This window comes from Cryptomeria japonica, chromosome 8 (genome assembly GCF_030272615.1).
Source record: "Cryptomeria japonica chromosome 8, Sugi_1.0, whole genome shotgun sequence".
NCBI lineage: Eukaryota > Viridiplantae > Streptophyta > Pinopsida > Cupressales > Cupressaceae > Cryptomeria > Cryptomeria japonica.
This window is the reverse complement of record NC_081412.1, coordinates 184,724,811-184,746,841: the sequence shown is the minus strand read 5'-3', so window position 1 is coordinate 184,746,841 and position 22,031 is coordinate 184,724,811. Positions and strand designations below refer to the sequence as shown.

The window sequence follows — 22,031 nt, the reverse complement described above, 5'->3', positions numbered from 1 at the left end:
TAAAGCTCCCCTTAGAAGATTGCACTAGTCTTGTGTAGATGTTCCATTGATGTCAAAACAAGACCTAGTTAGAGTTTCATCAAAAGGTCAAGTCATTGCTCCTACATTCTTAGTATTAGGATTAGATCCTCTCTTCGCCCTTATCCTTTTTCTATTTTTTTTAATCTAAGTTAGTAAGAGCCTGTGTCCAGCAAAGCAGATCGGAAGTTCAATGTAAGTCCCCTTGTGATTCCAGCAAATCACATCATACCACTGGAGCTTGTCCACACGTGGAGACCCCACTAAAAGAACCTTGGAGTCTACCTAACTGATCCTTTACGCGAATCTTCAGCAGTTAGAGACTATTTTCTCAAGAGAGGATAAGATGCCTTTAGGTATTTTATTCTGTGTATGATTGTGTACAAAATACACGTCAACAGAATTGGCGCTAGAAGGAGGGCTGAGCATTTGAAAGTCCGATCTTGTCAAGAACTTTTTACCCTCCTCCACGCTCGACAGATTGAATTAGGAGTGCTTGACAGTGAACACGAACTCTTGAATCCAAGGAAGATCAGTGGAAAGCTTTTTCTCAAACACTCGAAGGAAGGTGACTGCTGGATCGTTAGTTGGACTTACGCAAGAAGGAATCAAGCTGGAACCAGTTGAACGTTCAAGTTGAATCCGAGATATTCAAGATCTCTCTTATTCCAGAAAATCCAAAAAAAAAGCGAAAAATAGAAAATCCAAAAAAAGTGAAAAATAGAAAATCCAAAAAAATCAAAAAATCAAAAAATCAAAAAGAAGGATTTCTCAATGGAGCGACAACAGTTTCACGAGGAGCAACAAGTTGATTTTCCTGAACTTTGGTGGAGGTTAGATACACAACTTTATCCACGTAGATTGTCCGAGTTTGCAAGACCAGGGCAGTGTCGAGTTCACGAGACAGAGGAACATGATGAAATGCATTGCTTGAAGTACTTATCAAGGATGGAATCGGCAGCACAGGGAAAAATCTTCTTTTGGGATGTCCCAAGGCCAGAAACGGAAGAAGGCAACTTCAGTGTCCCAGAGACTAAAGATCCTCTTCTAAGCTTCATGTGGATGATCGAGAGTCAACTCGTTTTGGATGGTGAAATGCGTCTGGAAAACATATTGCTACCATTGTGGTGTAGAATTCACAACTCACCTCACTCGGAATTTACTTGCTTAGTATGTGAAATGGCTATCAATCAAGTCATAAACCAGTTTGGAATGCCAACTTTGTCCGAGGAAGAATGTATCATGAATGGATCTTGGGGTGCACATCTCGCAGCCGAATTTAGGAGAACCTATGAACAGGACATTGCTCCAACATCTGAATGTGAGAAGGATCAAGTGTACGTTGACAATACCAATGCACCTGATGATCAATGTATTACAATGGATAGCCTGCCATGCCTTGCACCTGAAAAGGAATACTATGAAACAAAAGTTGAAGAATCAGTTGAGAATATTCAAGCAATAATAAAGGAAGATCCAGGAGTTGAACAAGCAACTAAAGGAAAGGACGACTCATTCCTTGAAGAATTCTCACTTATGCTACAAAAGGAGATCCTTGAAATTGAATTGCAAGAGTTTTCGAATGGCCTCATTGAAGAAGACAATCAAGTTGAGATATTGAGTGAAGAGCTACAAATTATCATAAGTGAGCCCAGGTATGAAGAACAATTCAAAGGGGCGCTTGAAGATTTTATCACCATTATGCTATTTGAGGAAGCATTGAAAGATTTTGCAGAGGAAACACAAATGGAATCACTGCCAAAATTTTTTCTAGATAAGCAAGTTACTGGGAGTGATATGATCCATCATCAACTTCGACCTCCCGAGACTATACTTGAAGAAGAAAGGTCACCTGAGATTATCTTTGATCCACTAGAGGAGATGTTTGAAGCTCAATCTATCAAGGAGACTCTCATTTTTGAAGATATGCTAACAATATTTCATGAAGATGCCTGGTTTATGCAAGATATCTCAGTGAAAACAGAGAATCTTGAGCTATTCGAAGGGGCGCTGAGCTTGTTTCAAGAGGAATTTCCTAATCAAGATCAATATGTTGTGGATACTCGTGGAATGATTCGTCATCAATGGCGACCTCCTGAAGCAGTTGGTGACCTCGCTTCCGACAATACAATGTCGTCTGAGCCTGAAATACGCCAGGTTGTCTCTTTCCTTAGTCCTAGCCTTGAAAGTTATTATGATTTTGATTATGGGGATTTTGGGAAAACAACTTGCATCTGGATTGATCATGGTCCTAACGAATTACCTCAGTTGATCATTTTGAGTGAAAACTTGCTTGAGTATGAGATGTGCATGGTGAGAGTTTGCCTTTTTGTATTTAAGGATGAATTTGCCCGATTGAGAACCATCACGTTTGCCATGCTCCTGTTGCACAACCTGAGAAATCATGTAAAGTCATGTACATATTTTGCTTCTTTGAGTCGTGTCGAGTCTAGGACTCTTGTATATAGGTTTAGAGTAGGTTTTCTTTTTGTGTTTTTAGATTAGAGGTCTTTTGAGCCTTGTTCTTAATTTGCCTTGAGTCATTTGACTCATGATCTAGTGTGGCTCAGGTAGTTTAGTTGTTTTCTTTTGGTGTGCGTTTTAGTTTAGTTTGCTTTGGGTCGGTTTGTCGGTCGGTTTGCTTTAGTTTAGGTGTCTTGAGTGGGAGCCTCCATCTTGTGAGAAGGGCGTTTGTGTTGTTGCCCGCACGCTGGCAATATCCTGGATCTTATGTTAGACTCATTTCTTAGATATCTATTCATGAAGTGCTCGGAATCCGAGGTTGTTCCTCTTCAGCTTTATCATCTGATCAGGACCTGTATTTGACTTGGAAGGGAATCATTTTCTGTGTCTTGATGCCGACATCTGTTGATTACTATATCTTCACACATTAATAGACTCCGAGTCATTATGGTTTTTAGGCAAAGCTGTGATTGGTGAAAAATCTAAAATCTGGCTTCAGCGCCACCGCAATCCTCAAACCCCAGTAAGCTTCACTGCTTACAAGCCAAAGGAATTGACGAAGAGAAAAAGCAATATCAAAAGGAAAAAATGAGAAAAAAGAGAAAAAAAAAGAGAAAATGAAAGAAAAAAATGAAGAGAAAAGTGAAATGAAACGAAATATCAAAATTGGCTAAAGGGAATATGCGAGTAACTCCATCGGGGCTATAGACGCCTGGCTGGCAATGGAGCAATGTTCGTGAGCTTGCGGCGATAACCTCGTCGGGACTATGGACGTCTGACTGGCAGCGAGGCTCTATCCAGGATGCTTTTGAAGTTCAGATATACTACGTAGCCTATCACAGGGGAACCTGAAAGTCATAGTTGTCTTGTCGAGAGGAATGAATACACTTGCACACACCTGGGTAATCAAAGACTAAGTGTCTAGATATGGTTAAGGATTCTCCTTCTACTTTGAGTACATTTTCTAATCTCTTGATGAGCTAGGTTGAATTTTCCAGAGGTTCTAGGTGTCGATTGAGTCTTTATCTCTGAAATGTTTTTCAACATTTATTCAAGGTGGCGCTAGATGTTGTGACGTTTTCACACATCGCCCCATTGCAAATGGGGACCCATGTTTTTTGCTCGTTTTGTTCGTTTTCGCTTTGCTTTTTTTTAGGGTTTTGTTAGTTTGTTAGTTGTCTGGATTTAGGGTCAAGCCTTAGGGTTTTAATTACCGTCTTTTCGGACCAGAATCCAGTCGCTTTTGAGAGCTTTTGAGTTTCCTTTTCTAGAATGCAAATTTTGAATGAAATGAATTCGCCAGAATGGTCTAATTTTCAATTGGAATGTTGACGCAGAGTCTAAATTCGTCTAAGTGTTGATGATGAAACATGAATTTTGTCCAATTGAGTAATTTTGACCAAATTTTGACTTTTTTGATTTTTGATCCTAGGCATTTCAAATGATTTGTTTTCGCCTTGTGAAGTGATAAAATGTGTAAAATCATGATATTTTGGCCTGTAGGAGCAAAATCGCTCCTGTCCCTCAGTGAAGGACCGGAGCTACAAATCCAATTTTGCTTTGTCCTTGCAAGATTTTAACGTCTTGACGATGTGAGAAGGTCCAAAGAGGTACATTTTATCAAATGAATATAACTTGAAGTGCTGTCGGGGAGATCAACAGGGTAGCAAGTCCGGCTTGAGTGAGGTCCTGATCCTGAAATTTGGCTAAGTCTGGAATGCCCTGATCCTGAATTTGACTAAGTCTGGAAACTGAAAAAACCTCCAAAAACTAGATTTTGCAATATAACTCCTGGAGGTCTGAAACCACTCTCAAACATCCTGAAAGTATATATGGAATATAACTTAAAGTATAAGAAAGAAGAAACATAGAAGGAAATGTCACTTATACTTAAATGTTATATTCCATTAAAATTGTCCTGATCGAGAGTGCGACAAGTCAAATTTCGCTCGTGTCCCTCACCAAGGGACCAGAGCGAAAATGCTTAGTTGAGCCATTCCTGACCTTGTTTGGACGAATCGAGACATCAAAGGCATGGTGAAGGACGAAATGAGCATGATAGAGCATCCAGACTTGATCAAAAACAATGAGATGATGAAGTTTTGCCTAGAGGGTCAAATTCGCTCCTGTCCCTCACTGAAGGACCAGAGCGAAATTCTTCATAAGGTACGATCTAGGTAAAGATCAAGCAAATTTTATGTTCGAAGGCAAGAAAGGAGGTCAATCGAACCCGTTGAAGACAAATTGAAGATTATCAAACGTCAACAAAGGACCAAAATGCTTAAGTTCGCTCCTGTCCCTCAGGAAGGGACCAGAGCGATTTTTGTTGTGGATGACTTTCTTGCACAGTTTGAACCGATCTCAAGGCATGGATGAATAGAAGAGCACATTACGAACCCGTTGAATATAAGTTTTGAAGGTGACAAAGTGAAATAAGGCCCATAGAGCTAAAATCGCTCCTGTCCCTCTCCAAGGGACCAGAGCGAAATTCTTATGAAGGCTTAAAATTTGAAAGTTTATCAAGCATCAAGTGATCACGAAGGATCAAGGAACTTTATTTTGCACGATGATGGTGATTGCAAGTTGGAGAACGCAAGCATGAACCCAAAGACTTGAAGTTCGCTCCTGTCCCTCAGGAAGGGACCAGAGCGATATTGATTATAGTTGCTAATTCCTTCAAAAATCACGTTAAGTCAAGGTTTTGCAAAGGGGTAAAAGGTACAAGGTGTCTTTTGAAGATGATATGCAAGAGTTTTGAACGTAAAAGTGTTATCAATTAAGTTAAAGGACTCATATCGCTCCTGTCCTTTGGACAAGGACCAAGGCGATTTTTACTAAAACACTCATGTTCCGACAAAATCAAGACAATGCAAGGATAGCTAAGGTCAAGGACGTCCTTTAAGAGGCAATGAACGAGGAACCAAGGATGAAAGATGACACGTTTTGGCTAGAGCTTCAGGATCGCTCCTGTCCCTCTTCAAGGGACCAGGGCGATATCACATCTAAGGGACATTTATTTGCAAGACAAGTCACTCAAGTTTGAAAATCCTAGCGAAAATGCCAATTCCAACGTGAGGTTAAAGGCTTTGAACGTCAAAAGTGCAAAAAATCAAGACCAAGTGATGGATCGCTCCTGTCCCTTAGTCAGGGACCAAGGCGATGAGGTACATATTTTCCATGTTTTTTAAAAATTTTGGCGCTCAAACGCATTTTTGAATTTATTTAAATGCTAGGAAAATCGATATTTAATTAATGGCATTTAAATTTAGCGCTTGGTATTAATTGATTATTTTTGCCTTGTAAGAAAATCGAATTTATTAATTAAAAATGAAGGCATTTAATAATTGATTATTAATTCATTAAAAAATTAAATGGAGCGCTTGGTATTTATTTGTTTTATGGAGGTCGGCCCTTGTTATTCATTTAAAAATCATTTAAATTGCTTTATTTTTACAAAGTCGGCCTAAATGGTGGTGAGAGGTGTGAGCGCTATAAAGGGAGGGGTAGTTTATTTCATTTTCACATCATCATTTATCATCTCTCATATGCGACTTGGAGAAGGCAAAGGAGGAACGAATTTCATTTCAAGCTAGAAGGCACTAGTAACTATCCAAAGGAGAGGCGAACTTGAAGTTTCTATTTGAGCGAAGTTGCCTAGGACGTCAAAGACATATCAAAGATGGCGAAATTGCTAACTTGAAGAAAAGATCACGTCCAAGGCTTGAAGGGTGGCGAAGTTGATAAGAGGAACGTTCTTTTGAAGATCACATCAAGACTATCGAATTTCAAATTTTGCCTAGGCGAATTCCTTTATTTTGCATTTTAGAGTTAAGCTCTCAAGTAAGGTATGGCAAGATCTCTTGTTTTAATTTCAAATTTTGATCGTCATTGCCTTAATTTTGAATTTTGAAATTTTGTTTTGCCTTAGCTCAGTTGTTTTTAGGAAATGATTAATAAAGGACTTATCATTAAGTTTCCTAAAATTTGCTCTCTAATTTATGTTATGTATTGCAAAATCATGTTACTAATTTTGAAATGTTGTGTAGGCGTCAAATGGAGGTCTCTTCAAGGAAAATCAAGCCGGATCAAGGACGGTCTTCGCCAGGACGATCAAGCCAAGACATGGGCGACCTCTTCCAATCCAGCGTTCCAAGGCGAGGTACATCATCCTGCACATCAAGGACAAAAGGAGTTAGAACAAGAGTTAATCAAAGATAGCCTCTCAACGACATCAAATTAAATATCTAGCAAGCTTCAAGTGTCAGATGAGGTGGCGTCCTAGTCATCATTTCTCCAATCAGAGAAGTCCATCTCAGCATGTCCAGATTCAATGTACTTAACTCATGGAAGGTGGCACAAACTCCGATGTACCTACCCCGGCTATCCATTGGTCGATTTTTCTAGAAGGGACATGTGTCCAAGCAATACAATTTTATCATTGGTCAAGCATTAAATGTTATGTAATGGTTGTAACAAACCCTAATTAGGGTTTTCATTGTAAAATCTTGGCCATTGATCTTGAATTGATCTAAGCCATCAAATTGTATTGTGGGCACTATATAAGCCCAAACATTTCATTTGTAAAAGGAGAATTAGAGTGAAAGAGATTTTTAGATAGAATTAGAGAGATTTGTAAATAGTTGAAAGTAGTTAGAGAGTAGAATAGGAGGACAAGGCAAGAAATTGTTGCCATTGATTGTAAACAAACTCCATTTTCATTGAAGTAATGGTGAAATATGTCGTTTTTCTTGCAATTTGCATGGTTTCTTGTTGAGTCTTCAATCTTAGATGGTAGATAATTAGATGAATGGAGGAAATGTGATTGATTGATGGTGGAATTCGTACATCCATACTACTAGCAGTTTGTTGATTGCAGACTTGCCTTGCGTAGTCAACTGGAATCATTCAGCCTAAGCTCAATTTCAATTTGTTGCCTCTTCATTGATATGCATCAACTTGGATGGTATCTATGCCTGCGGTGATAACTTGAACATCATAAAGCTCCCCTTAGAAGATTGCACTAGTCTTGTGTAGATGTTCCATTGATGTCAAAACAAGACCTAGTTAGAGTTTCATCAAAAGGTCAAGTCATTGCTCCTACATTCTTAGTATTAGGATTAGATCCTCTCTTCGCCCTTATCCTTTTTCTATTTTTTTTAATCTAAGTTAGTAAGAGCCTGTGTCCAGCAAAGCAGATCGGAAGTTCAATGTAAGTCCCCTTGTGATTCCAGCAAATCACATCATACCACTGGAGCTTGTCCACACGTGGAGACCCCACTAAAAGAACCTTGGAGTCTACCTAACTGATCCTTTACGCGAATCTTCAGCAGTTAGAGACTATTTTCTCAAGAGAGGATAAGATGCCTTTAGGTATTTTATTCTGTGTATGATTGTGTACAAAATACACGTCAACACAACTCCACCTCTTGAGGTTGCCACCTCAATCACTCACAGTCCTCTCTAAGGCTCCAACCACTCCTACAAGGATCTCAACACACAACCACTCCCAATGGGTCCCCAATGCATCTACCAGGTGTCTTTGAAGTTTTTTGAGGCTTTAGGCTCACAAAACTGATCGCTTTAGCTTCCTAACCCTTCTAGGTCCATACCGGCTCAAAATAGGCCTAATTGCATTAGCCCTCCCTTGGCGGTTTTAGGGTCTTAGTTTGTAAAACTCTCAAACAAGGCTAGAAATAAATCATGGATTCGAGTATCCTTTTGGAAGTTACATACAATATTGGAAAAGTGCATCTGGGTTATCTGTACAAGTGCTGTCCTAACTCACCTACTCCCAGTGGTGAGCCTAGGGCTTCATTGTTTCTCTTCCACAAGGACCTGCAAAACCACAAATCCTATCCTAAAGCTATGTACAGACCCTAACCTAGCATTCTTAGTGATTTCAACAGGTGCCATCAAAGAATGCCTTGGTTAGAGCCATTTTCTTGCTCTTAAACCCTACTTGCAAGGGTTTTGCACCAAGTTGCAAAGAATGGAAGAAATCTCTGCAACCTAGGACAATCAAACCTGCAAATCAACCTTATTGAAGACAAATACAATGAACACTCAAGAATTGCAATGAGTTTACACCATCTAGTCCATACTGGACTGTACAAGCAATGAAAACAAGATTAAAACTGTCAAAAACTGGTGGAAACAAGTTTGCTTCACAGTCCAAAAACTTGTTCTTGCATTTCCAATCCTCCAACCCGTACAATGAAGTGAATTTTGGCCTTTATGCTCTTGTTTCAGTCGGTTCAACCAACTTTTAACGCCTATAACCAAAAATGCAACTTTTGCAAGAAATTGCAAAATGTTGCTCAGCAATTTTTTACAACTTTTGGCTCCAGGATGCAATTTTGCATTCTAATGTATTTTAAGACTCTTGAAGGTCTTCAAAACACCCTAGAAGACCTAAACACAACACAGTTGACCCCTAATACATGAATACATTCGTCTGGAGTACTTTACCTGTGAACTACCTAAGCATCTCACTTCTCAGGCTATCAACATCCTGAACACAATTGACTCAAACCAAAACTTGGACAACTCAACCATGGCTCTATTGAGTCCCTAATGGTTGGTCCATTATTACATCACAAAGATAACACACAAACTTGAAAGAAAACAAAAAAATTCAACTTGGAGTGCTAGGTGCCCTGCACCATACTCCCCTGGGTCAAAGAACTCAAGTCCTTTGAGTTATAAGGTCTGCAATGTCCACTCTATGCTGAAGTATATCTGCCTCTGACATCCACATGGTATCTGAATTAGGTAACCCTTTCCACTTGACAAGATAGTGCTTGTAGACTCCTTTCCTTGTCTTTTTGACTATCTTGGTATCCAAGATACTCTCTAACTTGCTTTCTAGGGTTTGTTTTTTTAGGTCTTTTAGGTTCTTGTCTATTAGCCTTTGCACTTTGAGAGTTGTGAGAGGGAACATTAAGATACCAGGCTTTGCTTGAGCTAGGGTGAGTCAGTAGATGGTCCAGGTGAAGGTTTCTTTGAAAGCCTTCCCCAAGTCAAGTTTTGCTCTTATTTCTAGTTGTGACTAGCCTGAGTTTGAAGAGGTCAATGAAGTTTTGTGAGAGAGTGTCATCTTTGAGAGTTTAAGATTGGTCCAATAGGTGAAAGGTGAAGCCCTAGGCATGATTTGGTGTGAAGTTGACTTATTTATCCTCTGGGAATGCTTTGTGCAAGGCCAGACTTGGTGAGATAAGCGGGAAAGGTCAAGAAACTTGAGCTAATCATGAAATTCGCTCTTGACCCTTCCAAAGGGTCTAGAGTGAAATTTCACAAGGGACCTAAGATTTGACCTAAGTCAGTGAGTGGTTGAGCAAATTTGCAAAGATATGAAAGGAAATGCATCAAAGGGTTGAGTCTAGGGCGAAGTCAAGTCAAATTCAAGGTAAATTGAGCCAAGAATAGGAATTTCGCTCCTGACCCTTCCAAAGGGTCCAAAGCGAATTCCTCTATAAGACACTCCACCTTGACCCAAACTAGGAACTAACTCATTCCCAGGCATAAGTAAAGGCAAAACACTTGTTTGGATAAGAAAATATGGGAAATGAAATCAAGATTTGAGCATAAGGAGGAATTTTGCTCTTGACCCTTCTAAAGGGTCCAAAGTGAAATTCATATAAGACCCTATTTCTTCACAAAATCTTGAAGTGAATGCCAATTTGAACTGGGTGATGATAGGGAGAGGCCCAACAAGTTATATCCAAGCCAAGGAAAGGAGAAAGGAAGTGAGAAATGAGCCTAAAATGAAAATTTCGCTCCTGACCCTTCCAAAGGGTCCAAATTTAAATTTTCATATCCTCTATTTTTCTCTTTGATATGACCAAATTTGTGACTCCTAAGGCATGGTTTGAAGGACTTTGATGTGTTCTTGCCTTTGAAATGTTGATTGAGGTGATGAAATGGTGAAAATCAACCTAGAATGAGAATTTCGCTCCTGACCCTTCCAAAGGGTCCAGAGCGAAATCCTAAATAGGTCCTGTCCCTGGCCATGTTTTTGAGCAAATTCCTCCTTTCAGGCCTTCTTAGGGGTCAAACAAGTGTTGCCTTCATGAGAGAGGGATCCAAAGATAAGAGTCCAGGTAAAAGAAATTGAGAAGGATAGAGCTAAGTGAGAGAAATCAAGTAAATCATGAATTTCGCTCCTGACCCTTCCAAAGGGTCCAGAGCGAAATTCTCAAAATCACCTAGTTTGCTCATGATTGAGATCAAGAGATGGATTCCTAGGCCTTGGTGGAGAGAAGACTAGTGTATGCTTGACTTGGGAGGCATTTTGGAGTAGAGAAATGATGGAATTTGGACTTAATCATTAAAATCGCTCCTGACCCTTCCAAAGGGTCTAGAGTGAAATTCTTAAAACCTCTATTTTGCTCCCAATTTTGCATTAAGCCTACTATTGATTGAGATTAAAAACATCCTTAGGCATGCATTTGAGTAAGTTGTGGTCACAAAATGTGAAGAATTTGTCCTAAAATGCAAATTTCGCTCCTGACACTTCCAAAGGTTCCAGAGTGAAATTCCTAGGAGGTCTAATATTTTGCCTAGGTCCTTGAGCAAAACCTATTCCTTGGCATTTTTGGAGGTGAATGACTTGATCTTGGTAAAGTAATGTTGAAAATGAGGTCTAATTGAGCAACTTTGCAAATTTCGCTCCTGACCCTTCCAAAGGGTCCAGAGCGAAATTCTTATAGGGCCTGTCCCTGGGGAGGATCCTAAGCGAATTCCATTTTGACGCCTTCTTGTTAATGATTTAAGGTAAAAAATGCTATGATCGGGATAAATATATCATGTGTACTTAATCATCTTTTGGTTTGTTTTGCAGATGGAAGAAGATCAGGACAAGGACGATCTTTTCTAAGCCCATCATCGTCAAGGACATTCCAAATGAGTAAAGGAGGACTCAAGGTATTTTGAAGCTTTGGAAGACTACAAGCATTCGAGGAGTTGCAAGCTATCTCCAAAACCTTCACTTCGCCACACAAAGAAACCACATGATGACAGAGAAGAATGACCTTACCAACACTTCAAGGTGAGGTATGCTACTGGAGAAAGAAAACTTGACAGTAAGGAAGCCTCATCAAGCACATGGAAGTTAAAGAGGTACATCATTCATCGCATCAAAAGACAGAGGAGGATCAACCAAGACACAAACGTCAGACAAGGTGGCATCCCAATCACTTTTCCTCCAGTCGGATTGGTCCACCTCTGCATGTCCAAATTCAATGTACTTGACTCATCGGGGATGGCACAAACTTCGATGTACCTACCCTGCTTCCTATTGGTCCTCATTCATTGAATGTAATTTTCTCATTGGCTAAGGAAGTTTGTTATAACAAACCCTAATTAGGGTTTCTATCTTGTAATCCTAGCCATTGATTCTAAGTCAATCAGAGCCATCAATTTGTAAAGGGCTCTCTATATAAAGCCCTGGCTCTTCATTTGTAAAGGTTAATAGTTAGGAGTTAGCAAAAGAGAGATAGTCAATAATTAGTAGCTCAATAGTAGATAGCATTTTAGATTAGAGTAGAAAGAGAAGGCAAAGATTGTTGTCAAGACATTGTTGCAAAAGACATGTAAACTTCATCGAAGGAATGGTGAATTCTATGTGTCGATTCTAAAATTTGCATGGTCTCTATACTTCTCAAATTTAATTTCATGTTATTAGATGAATGGAAGAAATTTGTATGATCAATGGTGAAATTTGTATATCCATACTACTAGCGGTTTGTTGATTGCAAACTTGCCTTGCGTAGTCAACTGGAATCATTCAACTTAAGCTTAACTTCAATTATCGCTTCTTCATTGATATGCATCAACCTGACGGTGTCTATGCTTGTAGTAGTGATCTGAACATCATAAAGCTATCCTTAGAAGATTGCACTAACCTTCTGGAGATGATCATAGCATGTCAAGAGTTTCATCAAAGGTCATCCATTGCTCCTACATTCTTAGTGTTAGAATTAGATTCCTCTCCAACCCTTATCCTTTTTTCCCTTTTTTAAAATCAAGGATGAGTAAAGACCCATGTTCCAGTGATATCCAAAGTAAATCAGATGCTCAGGTCATCAAATGTAAGTCTCCTTGTGATTCCAGCATAATCACATCATACCACAAGAGCTTATCCACACGTAGAAACCCTACATATAAGAACCTTGGAGTCTTCTCGAATGATCTTTAGGCAAAATCTTCAGCATTCGAGGAAACTTTGTTCAAGAGAGGATAAGGTACCTTGGTATTTTATTCTGTGTTCGCATGTGCATGAAAAACACATCAACAAGACCATCGACCAGTACACGCAGAGCTTCAAAAGGATGGAGTTCTCATTCGAGGTAGACGGCAGGAAGGTGGTTCTCAGAGGAATGTCGAATGGCGGCCCGAGGGAGATTTCTGCCAAACGGATGGAAGCCATCTTCAGACATGAAGTAGTTTGGGCAGCACATTGCTTGATCTCGACAAAACGTGTGAAAGATAAACCGACTTAATACCAGGATGAGGAACTTCAGTCGATTTTGGATAAGCATAGTTTGGTCTTCGCTGATATTCCACTTAGTATACCCCCACATTGAGGGTTTGAGCACACCATCGAGTTGGAGGAGGGAGCAAAACCCATTATCACCACACCCTCTCGCCACCCAAAGAAGTTCAAAGAAGAGATAGAGAAAATGATCCAGGAACTCCTTGATAAAGGATGGATCCGGCCCAGCTCTAGCCCCTTTGCATCTTCGGTGGTACTGGTGAAGAAGGACGAAACTCTCAGAATGTGTGTTGACTGCCGTGCATTGAACAAAAAGACTATCAAGAATATATACCCCATTCCCAGGATCGATGAGCTGCTAGACGAACTACATGGCGCAGTCTATTTTCCAAAATTGATCTCTGCTCCGGCTACCATCAGATCTGTATGAGGGAGCAAGATGTGGAGAAGACAACCTTCCGTTGCCATTACGGACACTATGAGTTCTTGGTCATGCCGTTTGGATTAACCAATGCTCGGGCCACTTTCCAGTCCTGCATGAACCACATCTTCAACAAACAACTGCATAAGTTCCTACTAGTATTCTTCGATGACATACTCATCTACAACAAGACCTGGGAGGAACACTTGGGACATTTGAATGAAGTATTGGGAATTATAAAATCGCAATCATTGTATGCCAAAAAGTCCAAATGTGAATTTGGAATGACCGAGGTCCTATACTTGGGTCATGTCATCAGCGCCTAGGGGGTACAAGTTCACCAGGAGAAGATTCAAGCAATTTTGGATTGGCCTCCACCCAAGACTCTCTCGGAGCTGCGTGGATTTTTCGGGTTGTGCAGTTATTATAGAAGGTTTGTGAAAGGATTTTCACAGCTTGGTGCACCATTGGCAGATCTGACAAAGAAAGGATCCTTCCATTGGACTGCGCAGGTGCAATACACCTTTGATAAATTAAAAGAAGATGTGAGTATGTGTCCGGTTCTGGCACTATCGGACTTCACTTGCCCTTTCATCCTGGAGTGCGATGCCTCGGGTGAGGGCATTGGAGTGGTGTTGATGCAAGACCATCACCCCATTGCGTTCGAGAGTCGGAAGCTTTCAGGAGCTGAGCGGTTGTACTCCATCTACGACAAGGAGATGCTCGCCATCATGCATGCACTGACGAAGTTTCGACAGTACCTCGTCGGGGCAAAGTTTGTCGTATGGACATACCACAACAACTTGCGATATTTCTTGGAGCAGAGGGATCTAAATGAATGACAACAAAAGTGGGTGAGCAAAGTCCAGGCATTCGATTTCGACATTGAATATGTGAAGGGAAAGAATAATGTGGTAGCCGACGCCCTGTCAAGAAGGCCTGCCATATGTTCTCTATCCCAGATTTCGGCGGATTGGAAGGAACCCCTGTTGGTTGAATACTCCAAGAATACTTTTGCCTGCGAACTGATGGATGGTCAAGTGCAGGATGACCGATACAATGTGGTTGACAACATCATTTACTACAAGGACAAAATTTATCTGGTACCTGAGTCTAAGATGAAGGAAAAGATTCTGAAGGAAATGCACGATTCTCCCTTGGCTAGACACTCAAGATACTTGAAAACCTACAGACAGATCCGAGAAAAGTTTTCCTGGAATGGACTTAAGAACGACGTCTTGCAATATGTGCGGGAATGCACCACCTGCCAGCAGAACAAATCTGAGCACACCTTACTGGCCGGACTGCTACAACCACTGCCAATCCCTGACCAAAAATGGGATAGCATCTCGATGGATTTCATTATTGGGCTCCCCAAAGTGCAAGGAAATGATTGCATTTTCGTCGTAGTTGACCACTTGACCAAGTATACCCATTTTTTTGCAATCCCCACAGGATACCAAGCAGTTCACGTAGTCGAGTTGTTCTTCCGTGAGGTATTCCGCTTACATGGTCTACCGTGAAACATAGTCAGTGACATGGATAGCCGTTTTTTGAGTACCTTCTGGATGGAGTTATTTCGGTTGGCAGGAACTGAGTTGTCGCCCAGCACGAGCTACCATCCGCAGACAGACAGACAGACAGACCGAGATTGTGAACAAATGGCTAGAGGGTTATCTCAGGAACTACGTCTCAGCTCAACATAAGGCTTGGGTTCGCTGGCTACATTTGGGTGAACATTGTGTAATGTCCCCGATATAATTAACTAATATTAATTATTGTATGGCCCTAAATTTAATAATAAAATATGTTGGGCCCCCTTTTTATTTTATTAGTTAAGTTATGTTTGTGTCGGCTCGTTTGTAATCCTTTGGGAACTTTCCCGGAGCTCATATTTATGGCCGAGTTAGTCATTGTTGTAGGTATGTGAATTTGGTATTTTTATTTGTTTGTGCGAATTCCAGTTGGAGTTCCGTTGTCAACCATTTCGGAGGTGGAAGATCCTCCCTACTTGGCATCTGCAGTTTCGGTGGGAGTAGTTCCTCACCCTACTCTGCTCTCAGTTCCGAGATTATTGTAATCAAAAGTGTTATCATTATTGAATCTGAATTTCCACTTGCATGTCTAGTGTGTTCATTCCTATGCCAAATCATGTTAATCTAATTGTCTACCTCGCAAGGCATAATATTTTGTGACTGGAGTTGTCTGTGCGTAGTTGTTGGCGAATCAACAACCATATTCATTATGCGAAGAGAAGGGAACCGTCGTCGTATGATGACTAGACCGTATGCTGGGTTGAGGGAAGTGACCGTATAGTCACCTTCTTACCGTACGGGAAACACAATACCATCGTACGGTGGCTTGACTACCACACCAAACCGTATGGACCGAAGGGTTTGATCGGCATGTAATTGTTGACCATACATACCGTATGTCTGGCACCAAAACATTACCGTATGAGGTGAGAGTGGGGGTGTTGTACGGTGGGAAGAGCGTTGGTACATTACAGTGGTATCAGAGCTGATAATTCTGCCTGCCTATTGGGAGAATCATGGCACCGAGTGATGGATTGATAGATGCATTGAGGGAGTTAAGAAGTGGTGAGCAGAAGCTCTCCCAGACCCTCGTGAGGAGGCCTGCCATATGTTCTCTATCCCAGATTTCTGCAGATTGGAAGGAACATCTGTTGGTTGAATACTCTAAGAATACTTTTGCCTGTGAACTGATGGATGGTCAAGTGCAAGATGACAGATACAAGGTGGTTGACGACATCATTTACTACAAGGACAGAATCTATCTGGTACCCGAGTCCAAGATAAAGGAGACGATTCTGAAGGAAATGCACGACTTTCCCTTGGATAGACACCCGGGATACTTGAAAACCTACAAACATATCCGAGAAGGGTTTTCTTAGAAGAGACTTAAGAACAACATTCTACAGTACGTATGCCCCAGCTGTCAGGAGAACAAATCCGAGCACACCTTGCTTGTTGGACTGCTTCAGCCATTGCCAATCCCTGACCAGAAGTGGGATAGCATCTCAATGGATTTCATTACTGGGCTTCCCAAAGTGCAAAGAAAGGATTGCATCTTTGTTGTGGCAGATTGTTTGACCGAGTATGCCCATTTCTTTGCCACCTCCACTGGATACCAGGTAGCTCAAGTGGCCGAGTGGTTCTTCCGTGAGGTATTCTGCCTGGATGGTCTTCCGTAGAACATGAGTGAGAGGGATTCTGGAACATACAGTGGTATGAAGAACATGCAAGAGACATGAGTATTGCTTTTCAGGAAGAGCGACATCTACATGAGAAGAACCTGTTGCAGATGAGTTTTGAGATTCCAGACCATCATTGGAAAATGACTAATTGGCATGATGGCATGATAGCTTGGGATCCGGGCATCGATGTGTTTGATGATTGGTTTCAGTGGGATCCTGACGACTCCAGGCATGGCAACGTTTATATTAGAGTGGAGCAATGGAAGCTGGAGGGAGGTTTACTCTTCTCGCTTACTTCCATGTGTGGGCACGTGGTCATGTTGCGGCATGGAGATTTCAGATATGGCTATCGGTGTCTGTGCTTGGTTTGGGACCCTAGATCTCTGCAGTAGGTAAACCGTTTGACGATGGATTGCTTGAGGGCAAGCAATCTTTGGGCGGCGAGGATTTGTAATGTCCCTGATATAGTTAAGTAATATTAATTATTGTATGGCCCTAATTTTAATAATAAAAACTATCAGGCCCCCTTTTTATTTTATTAGTTAAGTTATGTTTGTGTCGGCCCATTTGTAACCCTTCGGGAACTTTCCCGGAGCTCATATTTATGGCCGAGTTAGTCATTGTTGTAGGTATGCGAATTTGGTATTTTTCTTTGTTTGTGCGAATTCTAGTTGGAGTTCCGTTGTCAGCCATTTCGGAGGTGGAAGATTCTCCCTACTTGGCATCCGCAGTTTTGGTGGGAGTAATTCCTCACCCTACTTTGCTCTGCTCTCAGTTCCGAGATTATTGTAATCAGAAGTGTTATCATTATTGAATATGAATTTCCACTTGCACGTCTAGTGTGTTCATTCCTGTGCCAAATCGTGTTAATCTAATTGTCTACCTCGCAAGGCATAATATTTTGTGATTGGAGTTGTTTGCGAATCGACAACCATATTCATTGTGCGAAGAGAAGGGAACCATTGTCGTACGACGACTAGACCGTACGGTCACCTTCTTACTGTACAGGCAACACAATACCATCGTATGGTGGCTCCACTACCACACCAAACTGTACGGACCGAAGAGTTTGACCGGCGTGTAATTGTTGACCATACATACCATATGTTTGGCACCAAAAAATTACCATACGAGGTGAGAGTGGGGGTGTTGTACGATGGGAAGAGCGTCGGTACATTACAACTGCTATGGTGTGCTCCCAATAATCACTAGTATCAACAAGTCTATAAAGACCATGATCCTCAAGACCCACAACAACTGTAGTGCGAGTTTCCCTATCAACAATGTTGCATTTGTGTGAACTGAATACAACAAGTGTCTCATAATCTAATTGACAAAGAGAAGGTTGAGTTCCATGCTTGAAACAAAGTATAAATTGAGGAAAATTAAATTCCTTCCTCCAAATTGAATCTGCACGTTGCTCTTTCCGACAACAGTATACTCTTCTCCTGCAAAGATCATTGAATCAATGAAAGACATGTATTTTGTGAACCAATCCGTCTGATGAGTGAAGTGTCGAGAAGCACCTGAATTAATGCACTAGGCAGAGGACTTTAAATGATCTACTGGTCTTTTAGCCATAAAGGTGTAAAAGGCAAACTCTTGCTCAATGTGCTATGCAACATTGGCCTTTGGCTGAGACCCTCCTTGCTTTGACTGTTCAGAAGCCAAGCGTTTCCTGCACTCTTTCTTCATGTGACCATATTTGTGGCAATAGTTGCACTTAACATTCTTCTTCTTGGTGCTGTCTTGGGATTGACTTGGACCTTTTTGCTGAGAGTACTAACTTTTCCCTTTGTCCTTAGCAGAGGATTTAGCAAAGAAGGCCTGTTTTGTGGAGGACGAACTAACACTGCTACTGAATTGCTGTCTCCATCGATCCTACTTCAGAAGTTTGGTGCAAAGACTTGGAAACTTCAAGTCAACATTAGTTGAGGTAATGTTGAGCATCTCAATAAAGTGCTTATAAGACTTTGGTAGACTCTTTAGAGTGATGACTACCATGTCTTCTTTCTCCATCTTTTGATTGATCACTTCCAACTAATCACCTATGTCCTTGATTTTCATGAGATGCTCCTGTAGAGACAACCTTCCGTCTATTATGATCGATAAAACCATCATGCGACTCTTGTCAGACGTTTGATGTAGGTCCTTCAAATGATCCCAGATTTTGACAGCTGTCTTGCTTGAGGGAACCTGAGGCAGCTAACCATCGGTGACCGACAATTTAATAAGCATCACGGATTCCGCTCATCAAATTTTTCTTGATCTGAACCCGCCATTGTAGGACGTGTAGACTTGCCCAGAACAATCTAGTCAAGGCACCGATACACAAAAATTGTCATCATCTGTTGCTTCTAGGTGTTGTAGTTGTAGCCATTGAATTTCTAATTGCCTTCCAACATAATGTTGGTCAAGGAAGTCATCCTTCATGCTTTTTGAGGTACGAAAAATGAGGCAAAAGAATTTGATTAAACACCAAAACAAAAACAATTGGCACAAATATCAAGGTGTTGATACTCGAGGCACAAATCCTAATGCACGATTTTTCAAAACCCTAGTTGTAGGAAAAATACAATGCAGAAATTTTTTTAGAAAGCCTAGTCATAGGTTGCAGAAGAAATCCGAGCGAAAAAGAAGACCCATGATGTTCTGGAAACTCTAGCCGAATTAGGACATAAAACCCTAGCCGTTTTTTACCAGATCTGGCACAGAAGACATAATCACCAGAAAAGGATACCTCTGTCGGGTGCAAAAAATGGAAGGTTGCAGGAAAAATGCAATCACGTCATGGAAAAAGAACGTAGAGAAGACGCATGATGTAGAAAAACTGCACGAGCACAAACAAAGAAACGATGCCCAGACTAAAATGTGGGTTTCAAAAAAAAAACGTAGGGACAAACAAAAAATGTCACACAGAAACGACACGCGAACAAAAACCTGTGCAAATAGAAGAAATCACGCGGAAGAAAATCATGCAGTTTGCTGATGAAAAGAACGGTGCCCAAAAAAATCACGAACATAGCCTATAAATTTGTAGACACATGGGAAGAATGTTGCCTAGGAGGTCATGAAAAACAAACAAATAATCTTATGCAAAAAAAAATTGCGAATTACAAACCCTTCATGAACAGACAGGAATAAAACACTTCTACAAGATCTCACGCGATTTAGAAATTGCAAATTACACTTTTTAAAAAAACTACCAAAAAAATTATACGATTTGCCTTCAAAAAATAAGACCCTAAAAATTTTAGAAAGAAAATTCTTAGGAGAGGCCATGAAATTTTTTTTCCCACTCTGATACCATGTTACAATGGCAATTGCATTATGTCATTCGATGAATGAAGATGTACATATAGCAATTACAAAGACGATGTTTCCTAAAGAAACAATTGTTCACTAAGAATGGAATTAGAAAGAATCCAATTTAAATAAGATTGCACTAAAAATACATTATTGACCATTAATAATAAGATAATGCAAATATTATTCTAATATTCTCCATTAGAATCAATTGTAAGCTCCCCATGATTTCTGTCAACTCCTCCAAGAAAGCCAAACACTACATTGCCTTCATATCATGAGAATAGCATAATGCTAAATCTATTATACCCATATACGTTCAAACACAATGAACTACATGATGATAGTTCCTTTGCATTATCATAAATGCTAAAATGAAATTCGCTAGAGAAGACTGTCGATTATACAAACAAGTGCAGTCAACAAGTTCGAAGCTCAACAGTTATCTTCAAAAGCTCAAGGCATCCAAGAAATTCATTGCTTACCACTTGACAATGGCAAATAAGTACATGAAGCATAGGAGGAAGAGAAAATATAGCGACTATTGAGATAAAATGTGATCCCTCTAGGTGCCTACTATGATACATTTAGTTTTTGTTTAAGTGCATAAAAGATAAGGCCAACAACCTGTTATTGTCAAGCTTAGTAAGCTATGAGTTCAGGACATAAACTCAAGTGAGATCCTTTACTCCATTATATTTTTTTCACTATATACTTTACTCATAAAACAATATAATCACTATATACTTTACTCATAAAACAATATAATGGTTTCAAAGCTGCTTTCTAGGATACTTTTCTTTTCTGATACGTACTTTTGGGTACTGCCTAGCATGCCCCACCCACAACTATGGAGTGGGGTCCAAATCAATACAAGGGTGCAAGTCCTCTTTCAACATGTCCCTTGGGATTTAAGCCTAAGAGCTCTCAATTAAGAGACGTCATTCTTATCTAGCTGTATTCTGCCACTTTGATTACTTCCTAAGATAGTTACCAATATGTTTGTGCTCATTTTTCTATGTTTAGTTGAAGATTATGGACAATTATAATTTATAGACGTCCCTTGGGATAATTCAGGCATAGTACATTACCATGGAAATTTAGATAACATTTACATTTGTTTATTATGTTGAATGCTAGCAAACCAAAATTCAAAAATACTTGACTACAATGTTACTACAATATCTTCTTTTTCGAACTTGCATTTGCATGTAACTAAATGTGCTTCCTTGTTATAATTAATCTCAGTTCTATCCATATGGTGACTATTACTCAGATTCCTTGACATCCAAATCTATGCTTGTTTCAAACCATTTTGTCCAGACTTGTAGATTTTTATATTTTCAATGAAATCCTTTTTTTTATATTGTGATACAGGAAAATTTATTCCCATGGATAACAAATGGATCCAAATCACTTTTGACTCACCTTACTTGAAGTTGGGACCATTTGAATTTCGATATGGAGGTCAAAGTTCTGTAAAAATTGCAGTTATATATGTTAACAGCAAAATTAGGCTTGGTAGAGGTTCTAGAGGTTCAATTTTCATCTTTAAAAGGTGTTGTTAGTGATACTCATATGCATTCGTACCATTCTTTAGGTACTTATTAATATTTCCAAATCCATATATATTAGTGAATTGAACCAAGTTACAAAGGAGATGACAAAGTGGATAGAAATAAAAAATTAATTTTTAACTAAGAACATTAGAATGAATGTCATAGTGCAACATAATTCTAACTTCAACTAATGACATTACAATGAAATGTCATAATGCAACATAGTTGTAACTTCTTAGATAAACCACTGAATATATTTTTATTTTTTGAGAAGAGGCCACCTTACAAATAAATATCCAACTGTTAGTGAAGGGGATAACCTTTCAACTGAACCTCCAGCCTGCACTTGACACCACCACAAGTACAAAGATATACAATGAGGCTTACTCAATACACAGAATTACACCAGTTTCTCTATATTATTCATAATTTCATACCATCTTTCTGCTGTAACAATAAGCACTCCAGGTATAACTGTACAAGGAATTTTGCATTAGCAGGTCAATATTTACTGCTGTAAACACAACATCTACTAAAAAGCATAGTGTTATGACT

General features: G+C 39.9%; 1 protein-coding gene across 1 annotated transcript in view; it reads left to right on the top strand.

The window, feature by feature from the left end:
• Positions 1-21,749, top strand: part of LOC131048400 (probable plastid-lipid-associated protein 8, chloroplastic) — a 138,029-nt gene extending 116,280 nt beyond the window's left edge. Inside the window, exon 4 of the mRNA XM_057982354.2 lies at positions 21,295-21,749. Within this exon, the coding sequence (XP_057838337.2) occupies positions 21,295-21,485 (191 nt within the window). The 3' untranslated portion in view covers positions 21,486-21,749. The remainder of the gene's footprint in view (positions 1-21,294) is intronic.
• The last annotated feature ends 282 nt before the right edge of the window (positions 21,750-22,031 follow it).